The sequence below is a fragment of the Haematobia irritans genome, chromosome 4, assembly GCF_050003625.1.
Source record: "Haematobia irritans isolate KBUSLIRL chromosome 4, ASM5000362v1, whole genome shotgun sequence".
Taxonomy (NCBI): Eukaryota; Metazoa; Arthropoda; class Insecta; order Diptera; family Muscidae; genus Haematobia; species Haematobia irritans.
The window spans coordinates 110,979,968-111,000,032 of record NC_134400.1 but is presented as its reverse complement, the minus strand read 5'-3'; the positions used below and the strand labels follow the sequence as shown (position 1 = coordinate 111,000,032).

Genomic DNA, 20,065 nt, shown 5'->3' with positions numbered 1-20,065 from the left:
AAATAACATTTTGACAAAATTTTCTGTAGAAATAAAATTTTGACAAAATTTTCTGTAGGAATAAACAGCGTAAACAGCTCTATTAATATGTTGCAAATAACGAATAAAATTTCAATAAATGAGATCTGTATACTAATTTTAATTTCATTGATCCTAGATTTAAAACAAGATAGATTCCCAAAATAATGTCTTTATACACTCAAAAAATGGGCCGCTAATGCCAACTGAACTTTATTTTAGTTCATGTAAATTAGTTTGTTTTAGTTAAATTTTGCCCAATGTGAGCAAATGTTCCTTATTTGAATAATTTCTTGCTAACGTTTACGTGTAAAAACTTGTATACAAATGTAGTGAAAATTGTACTAAAAAATAAAATAGTTCATATTTTCTTAAATGAGAGAAGTTTGCTTAAATTGAGTTCATAAGTCTCTCAAATTTTAGTTAAAATTTTCTAAAATAAACCTACATTTTCTTTGATGGTGGGTTCACTATTTTTGGGTGTAGTAATGAAGCCTTTGAAGTCTTTGTCTTGGAATCACTCTTTTTGAGTGTAGGAAATAACTCGATTTATTTCCTTGAAATTTCTAATTTTTCACCTGACATTCCTATATATAAATGTTTCGTTTTTTGTTTTTGTTTTCCTCAAATCATATAACTAGTGGCCAACAGACCATCTTATACAGTTTGCTACTGGTGTTACGATCCATGCCATATGCATAATGGCCATTATTAACATATGCCCTCGAAAAATAAAACACAGAAATAAGACGAACATCTGAACAAGTATCGCCTGCAACTGGTTGGGGGAAAAAGGCCAAAAATTAATCTCGAGCGAAGTCAATGTTGTCATTCATTTAAATGTGGTTGCCAATGGAGTAAAGATGACCATACTAAAACCCATAGCCATGATGACGATTTAAATGATTCTCCCGTTTGGGGGAATAACTACGAATCGAAGGCACAAAGAAAAAGTATCAAAAATTAATACGCCTCCAGATATTCAAGTGTGTGATTTGTGTTTATTTAATTTCAGGGTTGATCATTCCAATCATCAGCAAAGAAAATAAAAATCTAACCGACCACTTTATGCTACTATCAGCCAAATTTATTTGTCATGTTGTTGTCCTATCTCAAATCCAAGCAACTTGGGTATCTAGTCAATCGGTCATTGAGTTGGGATTAAACTTCTCGAACCCAAACTATTCTTCTCATTTGCTTTGAGTATAGCCCTTTTGAAAGCTTATACCTTTAAGATTGCTACTGTTGGTCAAATGACCTTTTTTAGATTTATTTGATTATCTCTTTTCGGACAAAAATATATTTCCAGTATTTGTTATTCTTTAATTTGAATTCATTTGATTAAAATTTTAGTTTGTTTTGCTTTCTCATCTTCTGTGTCCAGAGCCCTAAAGGTTTAACATCAAACGTCTATGGTTTTAATGTTCAGTGATCCCTTCTGCACATCCTTTGATTTTCTTAAATGTCATTCACAACTCAAATAAAGGTTGGGTTTTTTCTTAGATTCTATTGCCTTAGTTGAGTAAACTGTACTTTCATAGTGGTTTTGGTGTGTTTGATTTTCTCCAATGCAGAAGGAACTTTGTTTTACTTCTTAAATGCCACCTGTAACCAATACTGACATACAAAAGAAAAAAAATAATTATTTAAAAAAAAAAAAACAAAAAAGAAAAAATAAATAAATAATAATAATAATGTCAAAATTTTATTTCTATAGAAAATTTTGTCAAAATTTTATTTCGTGTTTTGTTTTTTATTGGTGGTTTCTACTTCAATCAGATTTGTTGTTTTGATCTCAGCTTTAACCAACAGAGGAAAAAAATATTTGTCAAATTTATTTGGACAAAGCCCTATAGACTGCAAGATGGTTGGATGGACGCACGTTTCGCACAGATAAAAAAAAGTTTGAGAACCACTTGAGAACTTTTGTTGGAAAACCAATAACAAAATTTGTTAATTTTTTACAAACTAATTTGTACTTTTAATAACCATTATTACAAAAAAGTTGTTAGCAATCGTTACCATCAGAAGACAAAAAAATAATTTGTGCTCTCAATAACATAATTTGTAAGTAATTTGTTGAGTACAAAATATTTGTTGCTGAACGTTACGTTTAATCCTCAACAAATATTTTTGAATTTGAACGAACAAATTTGTATGTGGTTTGTTGGAGGCTATCAATGACCTGTAACAAATTTATTGGTGTATTGACAAAAAATTAAATTGAAATTAAAATTGACGGAATTATGCTATGAATTGTACCAAAATTGCAAAATTGCCAGAACAATTTTGGATATATTCTGTTAAGTGCACAGAGAGAAAAAATATGACCAAAATGTTATTTTTGGACGGGGAAAATGTAAATGTATGACGATTTTAAATTTGAGTAGTCCAGGGTCTAGCAAGCATTTTGACAACTTCTTGCCCAGTGCTACATATTCTGGTTAATTATAATTGTAATAACTCTAATCCCGATATTAATATGGGTTTATCAATTATCTCATACAACAAACACATTTAAGAAACTATCAAACTGAAAAATATAAATTTTTCACAGACATTTATAAATACTTTTCTGTAATCTCTGATGAGTGAGCTCTTTGCTTGCTATCATACACGTGCATGTGCTCATACTCATTTTGTTCTAACGGTATTCTTCGCATACTTCTTTTAGCTTTCGTACATGTTCTCAGCGATGTGCGCGTAACCAGTCTTGTATTATACCCTCCACCATAGGATGGGGGGTATATTAACTTTGTCATTCCGTTTGTAACACATCGAAATATTGCTCTAAGACCCTATAAAGTATATATATTCGGGGTCGTGGTGAAATTCTGAGTCGATCTGAGCATGTCCGTCCGTCCGTCCGTCTGTTGAAATCACGCTAACTTTCGAACGAAACAAGCTATCGACTTGAAACTTGGCACAAGTAGTTGTTATTGATGTAGGTCGGATGGTATTGAAAATGGGCCATATTGGTCCACTTTTACGTATAGCCCCCATATAAACGGACCCCCAAATTTAGCTTGCGAGGCCTCTAAGAGAAGCAAATTTCATCCGATCCGGCTGAAATTTGGTACATGGTGTTGGTATATGGTCTCTAACAACCATGCAAAAATTGGTCCACATCGGTCCATAATTATATATAGCCCCCATATAAACCGATCCCCCGATTTGGCTTGCGAGGCCTCTAAGAGAAGCAAATTTCATCCGATCCGGCTGAAATTTAGTACATGGTGTTAGTATATGGTCTCTAGCAACCATGCAAAAATTGGTCCCCATCGGTCCATAATTATATATAGCCCCCATATAAACCGATCCCCCGATTTGGCTTGCGAGGCCTTTAAGAGAAGCAAATTTCATCCAATCCGGCTGAAATTTGGTACATGGTGTTAGTATATGGTATCTAACAACCATGCAAAAATTGGTCCACATCGGTCCATAATTATATATAGCCCCCATATAAACCGATCACCAGATTTGACCTCCGGAGCCTCTTGGAAGACCAAAAATCATCTGATTCAGTTGAAATTTGGTACGTGGTGTTAATATATGGCCTCAAACTCCCATGTAGAAATTGGTCGGCATCGGTCCATAATTATATATAGGCCCCATATAAACCGATCCCCAGATTTGACCTCCAGAACCCCTTGGAAGAGCAAAATTATTCCCATTCGGTTGAAATTTGGTACGTGATGTTAGTATATGGTATCCAACAACCATGCAAGAATTGGTTCCTATCAGCCCATAATTATATATAGCTCTCATATAAACCGATCCCCAGATTTGACCACCGGTGCCTTTTGGAGAAGCAAAATTCATCCGATCTGCTTGAAATTTTGGTACGTGGTGATCGTATATGATATTTAACAACCATGCCAAAAGTGGTCCATATCAGTCCATAATCATATATAGCCCTCATATAAACCGATCCCGAGATTTGGTTTTGGAGCCACTTGGAGGAGCAAATTTCATCCGAGTGAGTTGAAATTTGGTACATTGTGCTAGTATATGGTCGTTAAAAACCATGCGTAACTAGGTCCATATCGGTCTATAGTTATATATATCCCTCAGATAAATCGATTTCCAATCACACAAAAAGTGGTCCATATCAAGTTCATCATTCTATATAGCTCCCATATAAGCGGCCCCCATATTTAAAGGGTGATTCTTTTGAGGTTAGGATTTTCATGCATTAGTATTTGACAGATCACGTGGGATTTCAGACATGGTGTCAAAGAGAAAGATGCTCAGTATGCTTTGACATTTCATCATGAATAGACTTACGATCTGCCACAACGTCGAATTTTCAGTGAATGGGCCCTAGAAAAGTTGGCAGAAAATCCGCTTTTTTATCGACAAATTTTGTTCAGCGATAAGGCTCATTTCTGGTTGAATGGCTACGTAAATAAGCAAAATTGCCGCATTTGGAGTGAAGAGCAACCAGAAGCCGTTCAAGAACTGCCCATGCATCCCGAAAAATGCACTGTTTGGTGTGGTTTGTACGCTGGTGGAATCATTGGACCGTATTTTTTCAAAGATGCTGTTGGACGCAACGTTACGGTGAATGGCGATCGCTATCGTTCGATGCTAACAAACTTTTTGTTGCCAAAAATGGAAGAACTGAACTTGGTTGACATGTGGTTTCAACAAGATGGCGCTACATGCCACACAGCTCGCGATTCTATGGCCATTTTGAGGGAAAACTTCGGAGAACAATTCATCTCAAGAAATGGACCGGTAAGTTGGCCACCAAGATCATGCGATTTGACGCCTTTAGACTATTTTTTGTGGGGCTACGTCAAGTCTAAAGTCTACAGAAATAAGCCAGCAACTATTCCAGCTTTGGAAGACAACATTTCCGAAGAAATTCGGGCTATTCCGGCCGAAATGCTCGAAAAAGTTGCCCAAAATTGGACTTTCCGAATGGACCACCTAAGACGCAGCCGCGGTCAACATTTAAATGAAATTATCTTCAAAAAGTAAATGTCATGGACCAATCTAACGTTTCAAATAAAGAACCGATGAGATTTTGCAAATTTTATGCGTTTTTTTAAAAAAAAAGTTATCAAGCTCTTAACAAATCACCCTTTATATTCTGGCTCTCTACGTACCGTGCAAAAGTCCATGTCGATTCGTAATTATTTGTAGACTTACCTATACATTAGTTTTTTTTTTGTCTAATATATACCACGTATGGACTAACTCACAATATAGAAAACGATATTAAGAAGTTTTAAGATACCACAACCCAAGTAATTCGATTGTGGACGACAGTCTTTCGTAGAAGTTTCTACGCAATCCATGGTGGAGGGTACATAAGATTCGGCCTGGCCGAACTTACGGCCGTATACACTTGTTTTTGTTTTCATATCGATAGCAGTCAACTATTTTCACAACAAAACAATTTGTTGAAAATTCAGAATATTTCTATTATTTATTCTGTCAAGCATCTACAAACACATTTCAACAACAAATGCCTCATATTCAATAGACAAATTTGTTGAGCATCAGCAGATTTTACATACAAATAAAGTTGTTAATATTAATTTGCAGTTATTTTTTTGTGTGCGGAATTACCACATTCCTCATCAGCATCCTCTACTTGCAGCAAAACTATCAACCAATTAATAGAATAAATTCAGGCAGTTCACTAAACCCAAAGTGGAACCACACTTGAACCCTTCGAAAAAGGTTTATGATAGCCGGCTTATGCCGAAATAAATTCATACAAACATCTCTCAAATCTATGATTTGATGGTGGCAAAGGAAAAGAGAGATGTTTGTATGAATTTATTTCGGGCGATACATATATATGGGAGCTATATCTAATTCTGAACGAAGTTCGATGAAATTTGGCACACTTAAAGGTCGGTCTATTGGATTACTTTGTGGCAAATTTGACGCCGATCGGTTAGTAAATGAACGCAATCTGAGCCCATTTATCGAAATCGGGCGATACATATATATATATATATATATATATATATATATATATATATATATATATATATATATATATATATATATATATATATATATATATATATATATATATATATATATATATATATATATATATATATATATATATATATATATATATATATATATATATATATATATATATATATATATATATATATATATATATATATATATATATATATATATGTATATATATATATATATATATATATATATATATATATATATATATATATATATATATATATATAAGAGCTATATCTAAATTAGATCCGAATTCAATAGCGTTCGTCCTCGTACCAAAAAAACGCCACATACCAAATTTTATCAAAATCGGTTAATAAGTGCGACAGGAATCCTGCGAACAACAAATACATGGACGGACGGACGGACACCAAGCGCTAGATCGACTCAGGAGGTGATGCTGAGTCGATCGGTATATATTTTATGTGAATATTTCTGGTAGGCACACTTTTTGGCAGATCAAAGTTATTATACCCTGACCCTGAAAATCATAAACAAATTATAAAAATTATTTCTTTGGCAAAATATCACAGAATACACAACGACTGGAATACAGTACATAATTTTTAGATCTAATGCCCCTATCTAATTTTAAGATATGAGTTATATAAAATTCTCACAGAGCAAGTATACGCATCACTTAATTAAAATTAAGATAAATATTTGCATCATATTCTAATCGAGAGTCGACTTTTCCGTTATAAGTCGAATATTCGATTTGTGCCAAAATCAATAAAAACAAGGGTTCAGCTAGTTTCATTTTATATTTATAATGAACTTTATTGAACCAACTATAGACCATTTCGTCGACCAACGTATGACAATTTTTCCTCTTGACCCATGAAAATCCCAAAAGACATACACAGTTCAAATACGTCTAAGATCTTATGGCAATACATTCAATTTGGCTAAGGAAAAGATTTTGCACATTTATTTGACACTTTACGACCAACCCGAAATACTTAAAAAAAAAACTCTTATCTAGGGATTAATGTTGGCTTTACCACTGTATCTGTTAAGTATGCTTAACGAATATGTAAAATAAATATCCTTGGTTATGTAAATACTCGTACATGGTAAAGATAACCATACAGGTCCAAAAAATAGAGATTTTATTTAGAAATCTATTTCGAATAAAAGCAAATACTAATCTCCTGAAAAGGTATAGATGTAAATATGCAAATATAAAGGGTGATTTGTTAAGAGCTTGATAACTTTTAAAAAAAAAAAACGCATAAAATTTGCAAAATCTCATCGGTTCTTTATTTGAAACGTTAGATTGGTCCATGACATTTACTTTTTGAAGATAATTTCATTTAAATGTTGACCGCGGCTGCGTCTTAGGTGGTCCATTCGGAAAGTCCAATTTTGGGCAACTTTTTCGAGCATTTCGGCCGGAATAGCCCGAATTTCTTCGGAAATGTTGTCTTCCAAAGCTGGAATAGTTGCTGGCTTATTTCTGTAGACTTTAGACTTGACGTAGCCCCACAAAAAATAGTCTAAAGGCGTCAAATCGCATGATCTTGGTGGCCAACTTACCGGTCCATTTCTTGAGATGAATTGATCTCCGAAGTTTTCCCTCAAAATGGCAATAGAATCGCGAGCTGTGTGGCATGTAGCGCCATCTTGTTGAAACCACATGTCAACCAAGTTCAGTTCTTCCATTTTTGGCAACAAAAAGTTTGTTAGCATCGAACGATAGCGATCGCCATTCACCGTAACGTTGCGTCCAACAGCATCTTTGAAAAAATACGGTCCAATGATTCCACCAGCGTACAAACCACACCAAACAGTGCATTTTTCGGGATGCATGGGCAGTTCTTGAACGGCTTCTGGTTGCTCTTCACTCCAAATGCGGCAATTTTGCTTATTTACGTAGCCATTCAACCAGAAATGAGCCTCATCGCTGAACAAAATTTGTCGATAAAAAAGCGGATTTTCTGCCACTGATTTTGGTAATAAAATTCAATGATTTGCAAGCGTTGCTCGTTAGTAAGTCTATTCATGATGAAATGTCAAAGCATACTGATTCTCTTTGACACCATGTCTGAAATCCCACGTGATCTGTCAAATACTAATGCATGAAAATCCTAACCTCAAAAGAATCACCCTTTATGTGTCACGTGGAGGAGGTATGTATATCCACCCAAGATAATAGTCATGTTTTATTTCGTAAAGTATTTTAATCAAATCCGTTTGCTTCCTAGCATAGTATTCGTAACATATCCGTAATATGACACCAAAGTTTAACATTCTAACTACTTCTCGACATGTTCTTTATTATTATATTTTATATATTTATTTTTTTCTAAAATATTTTTCTTAAGTTGTTAATTAAAACAAATGGTAATTACCCAGCCAAAACGCAATGAAAAAGTTCTGTTTGGATCCGGAAATGGAGCAAAAACGGATCAGAAGCAATGAATTTTACATGGACTTGTCCTACACCCAGAGAAGGAATATGATCATCTCAAACATGTTTCAAGAGCAAAATGTTATTTTTGGATGGTGACCATGTAACATGTTCGCTGCGACCATATTATTTTCTCCGAAATTATATATCTGTTTTCTGAAAGCATATTATGTTTGCCGAGAAAACAACATTTTTGCCACAAACATGTTACATGGTCACCATCCAAAAATAATTTTTGCTCTTTGAACATGTTTGAGGTGATCATATTCCTTCTCTGGGTGTAGGGTGGTGGTCATCTTTTAAAGCATCCACTGACTTGATTTCGCATTTAGATGTGATGCTTGATGGTATGAAAATGGGCCCCAAGAAAACGAGTCCCAAATCCCAAATGAAACAGGCTCACAAATGTTAGGAGCCGCTTCATAATTAAGAAAAATGAGCCTCAGCTACATTTAACCACAATCGACCCCAACATAAAATTAGGACTAATTTTTATACCCTCCACCATAGGATGGGGGTATATTAACTTTGTCGTTCCGTTTGTAACACATCGAAATATTGCTCTAAGACCCCATAATATATATTCTGGGTCGTGGTGAAATTCTGAGTCGATCTGAGCATGTCCGTCAGTCCGTCCGTCTGTTGAAATCACGCTAACTTCCGAACGAAACAAGCTATCGACTTGAAACTTGGCACAAGTAGTTGTTATTGGTGTAGGTCGGATGGTATTGCAAATGGGCCATATCGATCCACTTTTTCGTATAGCCCCCATATAAACGGACCCCCAAATTTGGTTTGCGATTGCTCTAAGAGAAGCAAATTTCATCCGATCCGGCTGAAATTTGGTACATGGTGTTAGTATATGGTCTCTAACAACCATGCAAAAATTGGTCCATATCGGTTCATAATTACATATAGCCCCCATATAAGCCGATTCCCAGATTTGACCTCCGGACCTCTTAGAGGAGCAAAATTCATCCGATCCGGCTGAAATTTGGTACATGGTGTTAGTATATGGTCTCTAACAACCATGCAGAAATTGGTCCATATCGGTTCATAATTACATATAGCCCCCATATAAACCGATCCCCAGATTTGACCTCCGGAGCCTCTTAGAGGAGCAAAAGTCATCCGATCTGACTGAAATTTGGTACATGTTGTTGGTATATGTTCTCTAATGACCATGCAAAAATTGGTCCACATAGGCCCATAATTATATATAGCCCCCATATAAACCGATCCCCAGATTTGACCTCCGGAGCCTCTTAGAGGAGCAAAAGTCATCCGATCCGATTGAAATTTGGTACGTAGTGTTAGTCTATTGTCTCTAACAACCATGCCAAAATTGGTTCATATCGGTCCATAATTATATATAGCCCCATATAAGCCGATTCCCAGATTTGACCTCCGGACCTCTTAGAGGAGCAAAATTCATCCGATCCGGTTGAAATTTGGTACGTGGTGTTAGTATATGGTCTCTAACAACCACGCAAGAATTGGTCCATATCGGTCCATAATTATATGTAGCCCCCATATAAACCGATCCCCAGATTTGACCTCCGGAGCCTCTTAGAGGAGCAAAAGTCATCCGATCCAATTTAAATTTGGTACGTAGTGTTAGTCTATTGTCTCTAACAACCATGCCAAAATTGGTCCATGTCGGTCCATAATTATATATAGCCCCCATATAAGCCGATCCCCAGATTTGTCCTCCGGAGCCTCTTGGAGGAGCAAAATTCATCCGATCGGGTTGAAATTTGGAACATTGTGTTAGAATGTGGTCTCTAAGTAACACGCAAGAATTGCTCCATTATTAATTATATATAGCCCCCATATAAACCGTTCCCCAGATTTGATCTCCGGAGCCTCTTGGAGGAGCAAAATTCATCCGATCCGATTGAAATTTGCAACGTGGTTTTAGTATAAGGCCGCTAATAACCATGCCAAAATTGGTCCGTATCGGTCTATAGTTATATATAGCCGATCCCCAATCACACAAAAATTGGTCCATATTCATAATCATGGTTGCCACTCGAGCCAAAAATAATCTACCAAAATTTTATTTTTATAGAAAACATTGTCAAAATGTTATTTCTATAGAAAATTTTGTCAAAAAGTTATTTCTATAGAAAATTTTGTCAAAATTTTATTTCTATAGAAAATTTTGTCAAAATTTTATTTCTATAGAATTTTTTTCCAAATTTTATTTTTATAGAAAATTTTTTCCATATTTTATTTCTATAGAAAATTTTGTCAAAATTTTATTTCTATAGAAAATTTTTTCCAAATTTTATTTCTATAGAAATTTTTTTCCAAATTTTACTTCTATAGAAAATGTTGTCACAATTTTATTTCTATAGAAACTTTAAACTTAATTATATACGTATTTAATCGGCTTTTTTAGATTAATATATACCACGTATGGACTATGTGGTATATATTACGGTGTTAGGAAGTTTTAAGATAACTTGCCATCGGCAAGTGTTACCGCAACCCAAGTAATTCTATTGTGGGTGACAGTCTTCAGTAGAAGTTTCTACGCAATCCATGGTGGAGGGTACATAAGCTTCGGCCTGGCCGAACTTACGGCCGTATATACTTGTTACTTTTAATTTAATAAAAAAAAACTATTCACGTACAAACAAATGTAAGTTTAAAAATTCAAATTATAACGGATACTTCAAAGTAAAAACATATTTTCTTAATTAAAAAAAAAAAAACACTTTAAATCAAATATAATAAATTCTCAAAATAAGTCTTAGACTAATTTTGAACCCTTTTTATTTTAAATCTAAAGATGCAATATTTCAATTAACACTTTTTTACATCAAAAATGTGTATGTAATATAAGGAAATAAGGAATAAGGAAATTTTGCTTTAGTTCAAATACATGCGACTTTAACCAGAGGGATGCAAATTTCCAAAATTTGTGTCTTAAATTTAACAAAAAAAAGTTAACAAATTAAATTTCATTATTTTGACGACATTTGTTCTTAATAGTTTGTAAATTGCTCATCGTAAAATTTAGATTGTACCATCTTTAATATCACGTAAATATTTTTAGCATATTTTTGAACACTTTTTTGCCTTGTAGTCAAGATGAAAAAAGACAAAAAAAAAAAATTAAAGAGAATTTTATTAATTTGTAAGAATTTTTTCAAGTTAGTAAAGCCAAATTGGCCTAAGTGAAATAAAATTTTCTTTCATGTAAAGATATCAATTTTTAAGGACAAAACGACTTTATTGAAAAGTTTATCGATTTTTGGACAATTACCATTTAATTACCATTTACGAAATTCATCTTCCTCGAAAAGAAAAACTGAACTAAAAATAAAGAAAAAAATCTTAAGCGCCAAATCATTCCCATTTAAACAATTCCTACTATTTTTGAGAAGTGTACGAAAAACTTCTTCTGTTTGTTTTAATTTTTGAGACATACTTGGAGTAAAGAAAAAATCGTTGGACTGGGGAAAATTTTTTTACAAAATTTTAAAAATGAACTAAAAGAAAATACTATGTTTGCAATAAATAGTAGTTCATTTTAGCATCACTTTTACAACAGACTTTTTTTTCTGTGTATAACTTATACTTATGGTATCCTCCAATCATTGCTATTAAGCCCCGACCTCTCAGTTATGTAGGGCATTAAGTTATAAAATTCCCTGTAAAAAACAACTCCCAGAAAAAACATGGCCAATGTGATTTAACATGAATGCGATAAAAACACAGACTGTGAGTCCCTTAGAATAGATTTACCTTAGTTTCAGTTCACATTCAGTTTTATTGGAAATTGTAAAGTTGAATTAAATTGAAAATCTACGACAACAACATGTTTATATTTGCATACTAAATACCGACACCCAACAAAAAAAACCCTCCCGAGGGAAATACAAATAAAAAGATGCTAAAAATTACATGGATTTTTAAAATTCTTTTTCAAGTCTAAAGTAAATAAGGTCTCTAACCATAATTCTCTCTTTCTTTCATTCTCATCCTCTATAGAATTCTGAAGATGATTTGCCCATTTGTGCCCCAAATGCTGTTTGCTCGAAAATCGATTTGTACGAAACCCCCTGGATTGAACGACAATGCCGTTGTCCCGCTGTCAATCGGGCTCCCGAAATTATTATACACCATCACCATAAGGACTCATCATCATCGTCGGGGGCACATTTGAATCATAATTCCGAAAAATATCACACCTACTATGAACATTCCAAACTTATGCATCAACATTTGCTGGTGGATGCCAGTTTTGTGGGCAATAAAAAATATGATAATTTGCACTTAAAGAAATTAATGCATAAATTAGGTGCCGTCTATGAGGATGATTTAAATTTGCCCACTGACTACATGCATGAGGAAACGAATTCAGCTTTGGCCGATGCCGAGGATACACCCATCTTTTATTCTGAGGAAATTAGCGATAATGAATTCCCCTCCCCCCATGTGGCCATGAAGAGGCAGCATTTATACTCCAATTCACCGCATATGAGGCATTCGGGCCACATGGCAGCTCATGCAGAGAAAATATCCTATATTGGAGGTTGCCCCAGTGGTTTGGGTGTAGAAGATGGTCACACCATTGCCGACAAGACGAGACATTATAAAATGTGCCAGTCTGTTCATCGGCTGCCAGTTTGCAGGTATGTCCTTTAAAACAAACATAGAGATTTGAGAATTTTCTTTTAAACTCAAATTCTATTATTTCTTTCGCATTATTAAGGCATTTCCGTGATTATACCTGGACATTAACAACATCGTCGGAGGCAAATACAACAGAGCAAATTGTCCATTGTCGTTGTCCAAAGAATTCTGTAACCTATCTAACGAAGAGAGAGCCCTCAGACGATGGTAATGGTGGCTACCGATATTTGTTTGCATGTTCTCCACTGACGGTAAGTAAAACTAATAAAATATTTAGCACGTGATAGATAAAAAAAAATTAATTCATTCACCAAATTATTTGTTCCAATTATTTTTTTTTTTTATTTCAAATTATTTTATTCGCGAAAATGATAGTATCAATCACAGAAATAATTAAAAATACAAACAACACTTGATTAAATAAAACTATTTAATTTCTTCGGTACAATAAATTAAATTTTAAATTAAATTTAAATTCACAAGTTTTACTAAATTTTATAATTTAAGTATAATAAATTCACAAAGCTAATTAAAAATTTTCTTGTAATTTTATAACAGTTCGTATGATTTATGAGTTTCTTATATATTTTCCGTTAAATTTATATATTGATTTTTTGTTTGAAGTTGAGAAAGTTGTCAAAATTTTATTTCTGTAGAAAATTTTGTCCAAATTTTATTTCTATTGAAAATTCTGACAAAATTTTATTTCTGTAGAAAATTGTGACAAAATTTTATTTCTATAGAAAATTTTTTCAACATTTTATTTCTACAGAAAATTTTCTTAAAATTTTATTTCTGTAGAAAATTATGTCAAAATTTTATTTCTATAGAATATTTTGTCAAAATTTTATTTCTATTGAAAATTGTGACAAAATTTTATTTCTGTAGCAAATCGTGACAAAATTTTATTTCTATAGAAATTGTTGTCATAATTTTATGTCTATAGAAAATTTTGTCATTATTTTATTTTTATAGAAAAATTTCTCAAAATTTTATTTCTAGATTGAAAATTGTGATAAATTTTATTTCTATATTGAAAATTGTGATAAATTTTATTTCTATATCGAAAATTGTGACAAAATTGTGAAAATTGTGACAAAATTTTATTTCTGTAGAAAATTGTGACAAAATTTTATTTCTGTAGAAAATTGTGACAAAATTATATTTCTATAGAAAATGTTGTCATAATTTTATTTCTATAGACAATTTTGTCAACATTTTATTTCTATAGAAAATTTTCTTAAAATTTTATTTTCGTAGAAAATTATGTCAAAATTTTATTTCTATAGAATACTTTGTCAAAATTTTATTTCTATTGAAAATTGTGACAAAATTTTATTTCTATAGAAAATTTTGTCATAATTTTATTTCTATAGAAAAATTTCTCAAAATTTTGTTTCTATAGATAAATTTCTTAAAATTTTATTTCTATAGAAAAATTTCTTAAAATTTTATTTCTATAGAAATATTTGTCAAAATTTTATTTCTATTGAAAATTGTGACAAAATTTTATTTCTGTAGAAAATTGTGACAAAATTTTATTTCTATAGAAAAGTTTTTCAAAATTTTATTTCTATAGAAATTTTTTTCAACATTTTATTTCTACAGAAAATTTTCTTAAAATTTTATTTCTATTGAAAATTGTGACAAAAATTTATTTCTGTAGAACATTGCGACAAAATTTTATTTCTATAGAAAATTTTGTCATAATTTTATTTCTATAGAAAATTATGTCAAAATTTTATTTCTATAGAATATTTTGTCAAAATTTTATTTCTATTGAAAATTGTGACAAAATTTTATTTCTGTAGCAAATCGTGACAAAATTTTATTTCTATAGAAATTATTGTCATAATTTTATGTCTATAGAAAATTTTGTCATAATTTTATTTCTATAGAAAAATTTCTCAAAATTTTATTTCTAAATTGAAAATTGTGATAAATTTTATTTCTATATTGAAAATTGTGCCAAATTGTATTTCTATATTGAAAATTGTGACAAAATTGTGAAAATTGTGACAAAATTTTATTTCTATAGAAAATTTTGTCATAATTTTATTTCTATAGAAAATTTTGTCAACATTTTATTTCTATAGAAAATTTTCTTAAAATTTTATTTTCGCAGAAAATTATGTCAAAATTTTATTTCTACAGAATACTTTGTCAAAATTTTATTTCTATTGAAAATTGTGACAAAATTTTATTTCTATAGAAATTTTTGTCATAATTTTATTTCTATAGAAAAATTTCTCAAAATTTTGTTTCTATAGATAAATTTCTTAAAATTTTATTTCTATAGATAAATTTCTTAAAATTTTATTTCTATAGAAAAATTTCTTAAAATTTTATTTCTATAGAAATATTTGTCAACATTTTATTTCTATTGAAAATTGTGACAAAATTTTATTTCTGTAGAAAATTGTGACAAAATTTTATTTCTATAGAAAAGTTTTTCAAAATTTTATTTCTATAGATAAATTTCTTAAAATTTTATTTCTATAGAAAATTTTGTCAAAATTTTATTTCTATTGAAAATTGTGACAAAATTTTATTTCTGTTGAACATTGCGACAAAATTTTATTTCTATAGAAAATTTTGTCATAATTTTATTTATACAGAAAAATTTCTCAAAAATTTATTTCTATAGATAAATTTCTCAAAATTTTATTTCTATAGAAAATTTTCTCAAAATTTTGTTTCTATTTTCTCAAAATTTTGTTTCTTTAGAAAATTTTGTCAAAATTTTATTTCTATAGAAAATTTTGACAAAATATTATTCCTATAGAATATTTTGTCAAAATTTTATTTCTATAGAAAATTTTATAAATATTTTATTTCTATTGAAAATTGTGACAAAATTTTCTTTAGAAAATTGTGACAAAATTTTATTTCTGTAGAAAATTGTGACAAAATTTTATTTCTATAGAAAATTTTGTCATAATTTTATTTCTATAGAAAATTTTGTCAACATTTTATTTCTATAGAAAATTATGTCAAAATTTTATATCTATAGACAATTTTGTCATAATTTTATTTATATAGAAAAATTTCCCAAAAATTTATTTCTATAGAAAACATTATCAAAATTTTATTTCTATTGAAAATTGTGACAAAATTTTATTTCTGTAGAAAATTGTGACAAAATTTTATTTCTATAGAACATTTTGTCATAATTTTATTTATAAGAAAAAATTCTCAAAAATTTATTTCTATAGATAAATTTCTCAAAATTTTATTTCCATAGAAAATTTTCTCAAAATTTTATTTCTATAGAAAAGTTTCTCAAAATTTTATTTCTATTGAAAATTTTCTCAAAATTTTGTTTCTTTAGAAAATTTTGTCAAAATTTTATTTTTATAGAAAATTTTGTCAAAATCTTATTTCTATAGAATATTTTGTCAAAATTTTATTTCTATAGAAAATTTTATCAAAATTTTATTTCTATTGAAAATTGTGACAAAATTTTATTTCTTTAGAAAATTGTGACAAAATTTTACTTCTATAGAAAATTTTGTTATAATTTTATTTCTATAGAAAATTTTCTCAAAATTTTGTTTCATTAGAAAATTTTGTCAAAATTTTATTTCTAATTATTTTTTTATTTTTTTGGTAGAATTCTACCAACTGTGGGTGCAATTTGTCGATCAGATATTGAAAAACCACGTACCAAGCTCGGTTGCGTGTCTCAATCGATGATGCAAGACTTAATTTTCGTTCTTATGAGGAAACCAAAAATTGGGTCGATTGCAGCTTAAGTCAGAGTGTTTTCGGAATAAATTTCTCAAACATTTGAAAAAGAAAATTACATTCTCAATAAAATGGGTTTATTCTTAATTTTTTAATTATTCTTTTCTAAATTAAATTTGAAAATCTTACATTTTATATTGATTGTAAATTGTATTCTTTTTCTCTGTATCTTTCAGCGTTTACGATGCCAACGCAAACAACCATGCAAATTATTTACGGTGAGAAAGCGACAAGAATTTATCGATGAGGTCAATATTAATGCCTTGTGTCAGTGTCCTAAGGGTCATCATTGTCCAAGCCATCATACGCAATCGGGCGTTATAGCCGGTGATACATTCCTGGAGGATAATATCCAAACCTACTCTGGCTATTGTATGGTCAATGACTAAAGAGCATTATCCCAATAGAAAGATGTATTGTTTGCAGATATTGTTGTTATATAGAGTAACGCGCGCGCAAGCTGATGATTTTTTCCGAGAAAATCGCTACATTGTTGTCATAGACATTATTTAAACTATAAGGATTTATTTTATTAATTTTTTATTTAATGTTTTTTTATTTTTTTTTTTAATTTTGTTCTAAGTTATACAAAGGTAATGCGGACATAAATCTAAAGAACAAACAAATGAAATAAAATAAGATAAAAAGAAACTAAAACAAATTTGAACAGGTTCAAAATATTGTTTAAGTTAATTATTATTTTATAATAATTATATATTAATATAACCATTATAAATAAATGGAAAACTAAATAAACTTTTTTATGACTGAGCCGTTAGAGTCTCAATCCTAAAAAAATAAAATAAGAAGTATAAAAGTATATGTATAGCAAAGACCAGAAGAGAATCTAAAGAGATGAGGCAGCTAACGAAAACTGCACATATTAAAACTATGAGTAAACCAAAATTTCTATAAATTTAAGTTTTGTTTTTTATTATTTTTTTTTCATTATAAGTTCGATACATAAATCACAAATAGTATATCGTACTATTGATATGGAAATAATGCTTAGGCAAACGAAAACAAAAAAACATAGAAATTTTAAATAAATATAATTGCACAAAGTTTAAAATTTAAAACACATATACAACAAAATATAATATACAACAACAAAAACAAATATTTATTATCCTTGTACATATAATTATACAGTATATATACGATTAACTTATATATAACAAACAAATATGAATGATGTATAGAATTCTAATTGTAATTGTGACACTAAAACAAAATGAAAAACGAAATCTTACCCCCCCTCAAAAAAAAAACTTTAAAAACTCCACGAGTGCCAAAATAATAAAAACGCCTACAATCCACTTTTATAAAATTACCTAAAATTGATCTTTTTATTTATTAGTGAATATTTATAATGAACAATTACCCAGCAAAAAAAGGTTTCCAAAAATGTAGTTTGGATGTCCAACTTGTGATCCGGAAGTAGTGCAAATTTGGATCATCTCCAATGAATTTTACATAGGCTTGTCATAGGACGGAAGTACTTCGTTTTCTGAAATAAAATTTTGACGAAATTTTCTATAGCAATAAAATTATGACAAAATTTTCTATAGAAATAAAATTTTGAATAAATTTTCTATAGAAATAAAATTTTTACAAAATTTTCTATAGCAATAAAATTATGACAAAATTGTCTATAGAAATAAAATTTTGACAAAATTTTCTATATAAATAAAATTTTGACAAAATTTTCTATATAAATAAAATTTTGACAAAATATTCTATATAAATAAAATGTTGACAAAATTTTCTATAGAAATAAAATTTTGACAAAAATTTCTATACAATTAAATTTTGACAAAATTTTCTATAGAAATAAAATTTTGATAAATTTTTCTATATAAATAAAATTTTGACAACATTTTCTTTAGAAAAAAATGTTGACAAAATAGAAATAAAATTTTGACAAAATTTTCTATAGAAATAAACATTTGACAAAATTTTCTATAGAAATAATATTTTGACAAATTTTTCTATAGAAAAAAAAAAATTGAAAAAAAAAATAAAATAATAAAATAAGAACTAAAATTTTGAGAAAATTTTCTATAAATTCAATTTTTTAAGATTTTAATTTTCGTGTGATGTAAGCAAATGGCGTAGGGTGAAATATTAAAATTTATTTTCATTGTTTTTTTTTTTTACTTTTTATTGGTTTTTCGTTAAAATTTTCAAATAAGATATTTTTTAAGATTTGTCCAAAATAATTTCATCGGAAGTGGAGAAGAAAATTGACAGAAAATCCCGGGAATTATTTGTGGTGATTTTCTTGCTGGGTGCTTTATCTTAACTTTTACTTCCACGCCTTAAAATATACTATGGTTTATGAGATTTATTTCTTAGTTATGGTTTATGTCCTTACTGAAATCTTTTGATATCGTAATTATACTGATGATGACAAAAATATGTTGGGTCGTAAAATAGTTTAGGTTACTATATAAACAATTACCTAAGACTCAAACCAAACAAAGTATATAACATACAAAAACATACTCGAGTTGGGAAAATATTAGAGTTCAAGTGTAATTCAAAGCATGAGAAGTACCGTTTCAAAACCATTTCATTTAGCAAATGTTTTTTTGTTGTCCAATCAGCTCAAATAAATATTGTAATAATATATTGTAATAATGTGTTCTAAACCGTTTTAAGAGTGAGAGCTCACTGATGCCCAAACAAGATAGACTGGAAAGAGCCAAAAAGTTGATTCTTTTGAACGAATGCTTCTAACTCGCTGTTGCCACTCGATCCAAAACTAATATACCAATGTTAAGAAAAAAAAAAAACAAAACTACCAAATAAAAAATCTTATTTTGCAGTTTTTGATTTCTACAGAAAATTTTGTCAACATTTCTTTTTTTTTATTTCTATAGAAAATTTTGTCACAATTTTATTTCTATAGAAAATTTTGTCAACATTTTATTTCTATAGAAAATTTTGTCAAAATTTTATTTCTATAGAAAATTTTGTCAACATTTTATTTCTATAGAAAATTTTGTCAAAATTTTATTGCTATAGAAAATTTTGTGAAAATTGTATTTCTATAGAAATGTTGTCAAAATTGTATTTCTGTAGAAAATGTTGTCAAAATTTTATTTCTATTTTATTTCTATAGAAAATTTTGTCCAAATTTTCTTTCTATAGAAAATTTTGTCAATATTTTATTTCTGTAGAAAATTTTGTCAACATTTTATTTCTATAGAAAATTTTGTCAAA

General features: G+C 29.7%; 1 protein-coding gene across 4 annotated transcripts in view; it reads left to right on the top strand.

The window, feature by feature from the left end:
* Positions 1–18,177, top strand: part of aos (protein argos) — a 113,458-nt gene extending 95,281 nt beyond the window's left edge. For all 4 annotated transcript variants that reach the window (XM_075305202.1, XM_075305203.1, XM_075305204.1 and 1 more), the window contains exons 3-5: positions 12,446–13,089; positions 13,170–13,341; positions 17,014–18,177. In XM_075305202.1, coding sequence (XP_075161317.1) covers positions 12,446–13,089; positions 13,170–13,341; positions 17,014–17,226 — 1,029 coding nt within the window. In that variant the 3' untranslated portion in view covers positions 17,227–18,177. The remainder of the gene's footprint in view (positions 1–12,445; positions 13,090–13,169; positions 13,342–17,013) is intronic.
* Positions 18,178–20,065: the final 1,888 nt, after the last annotated feature.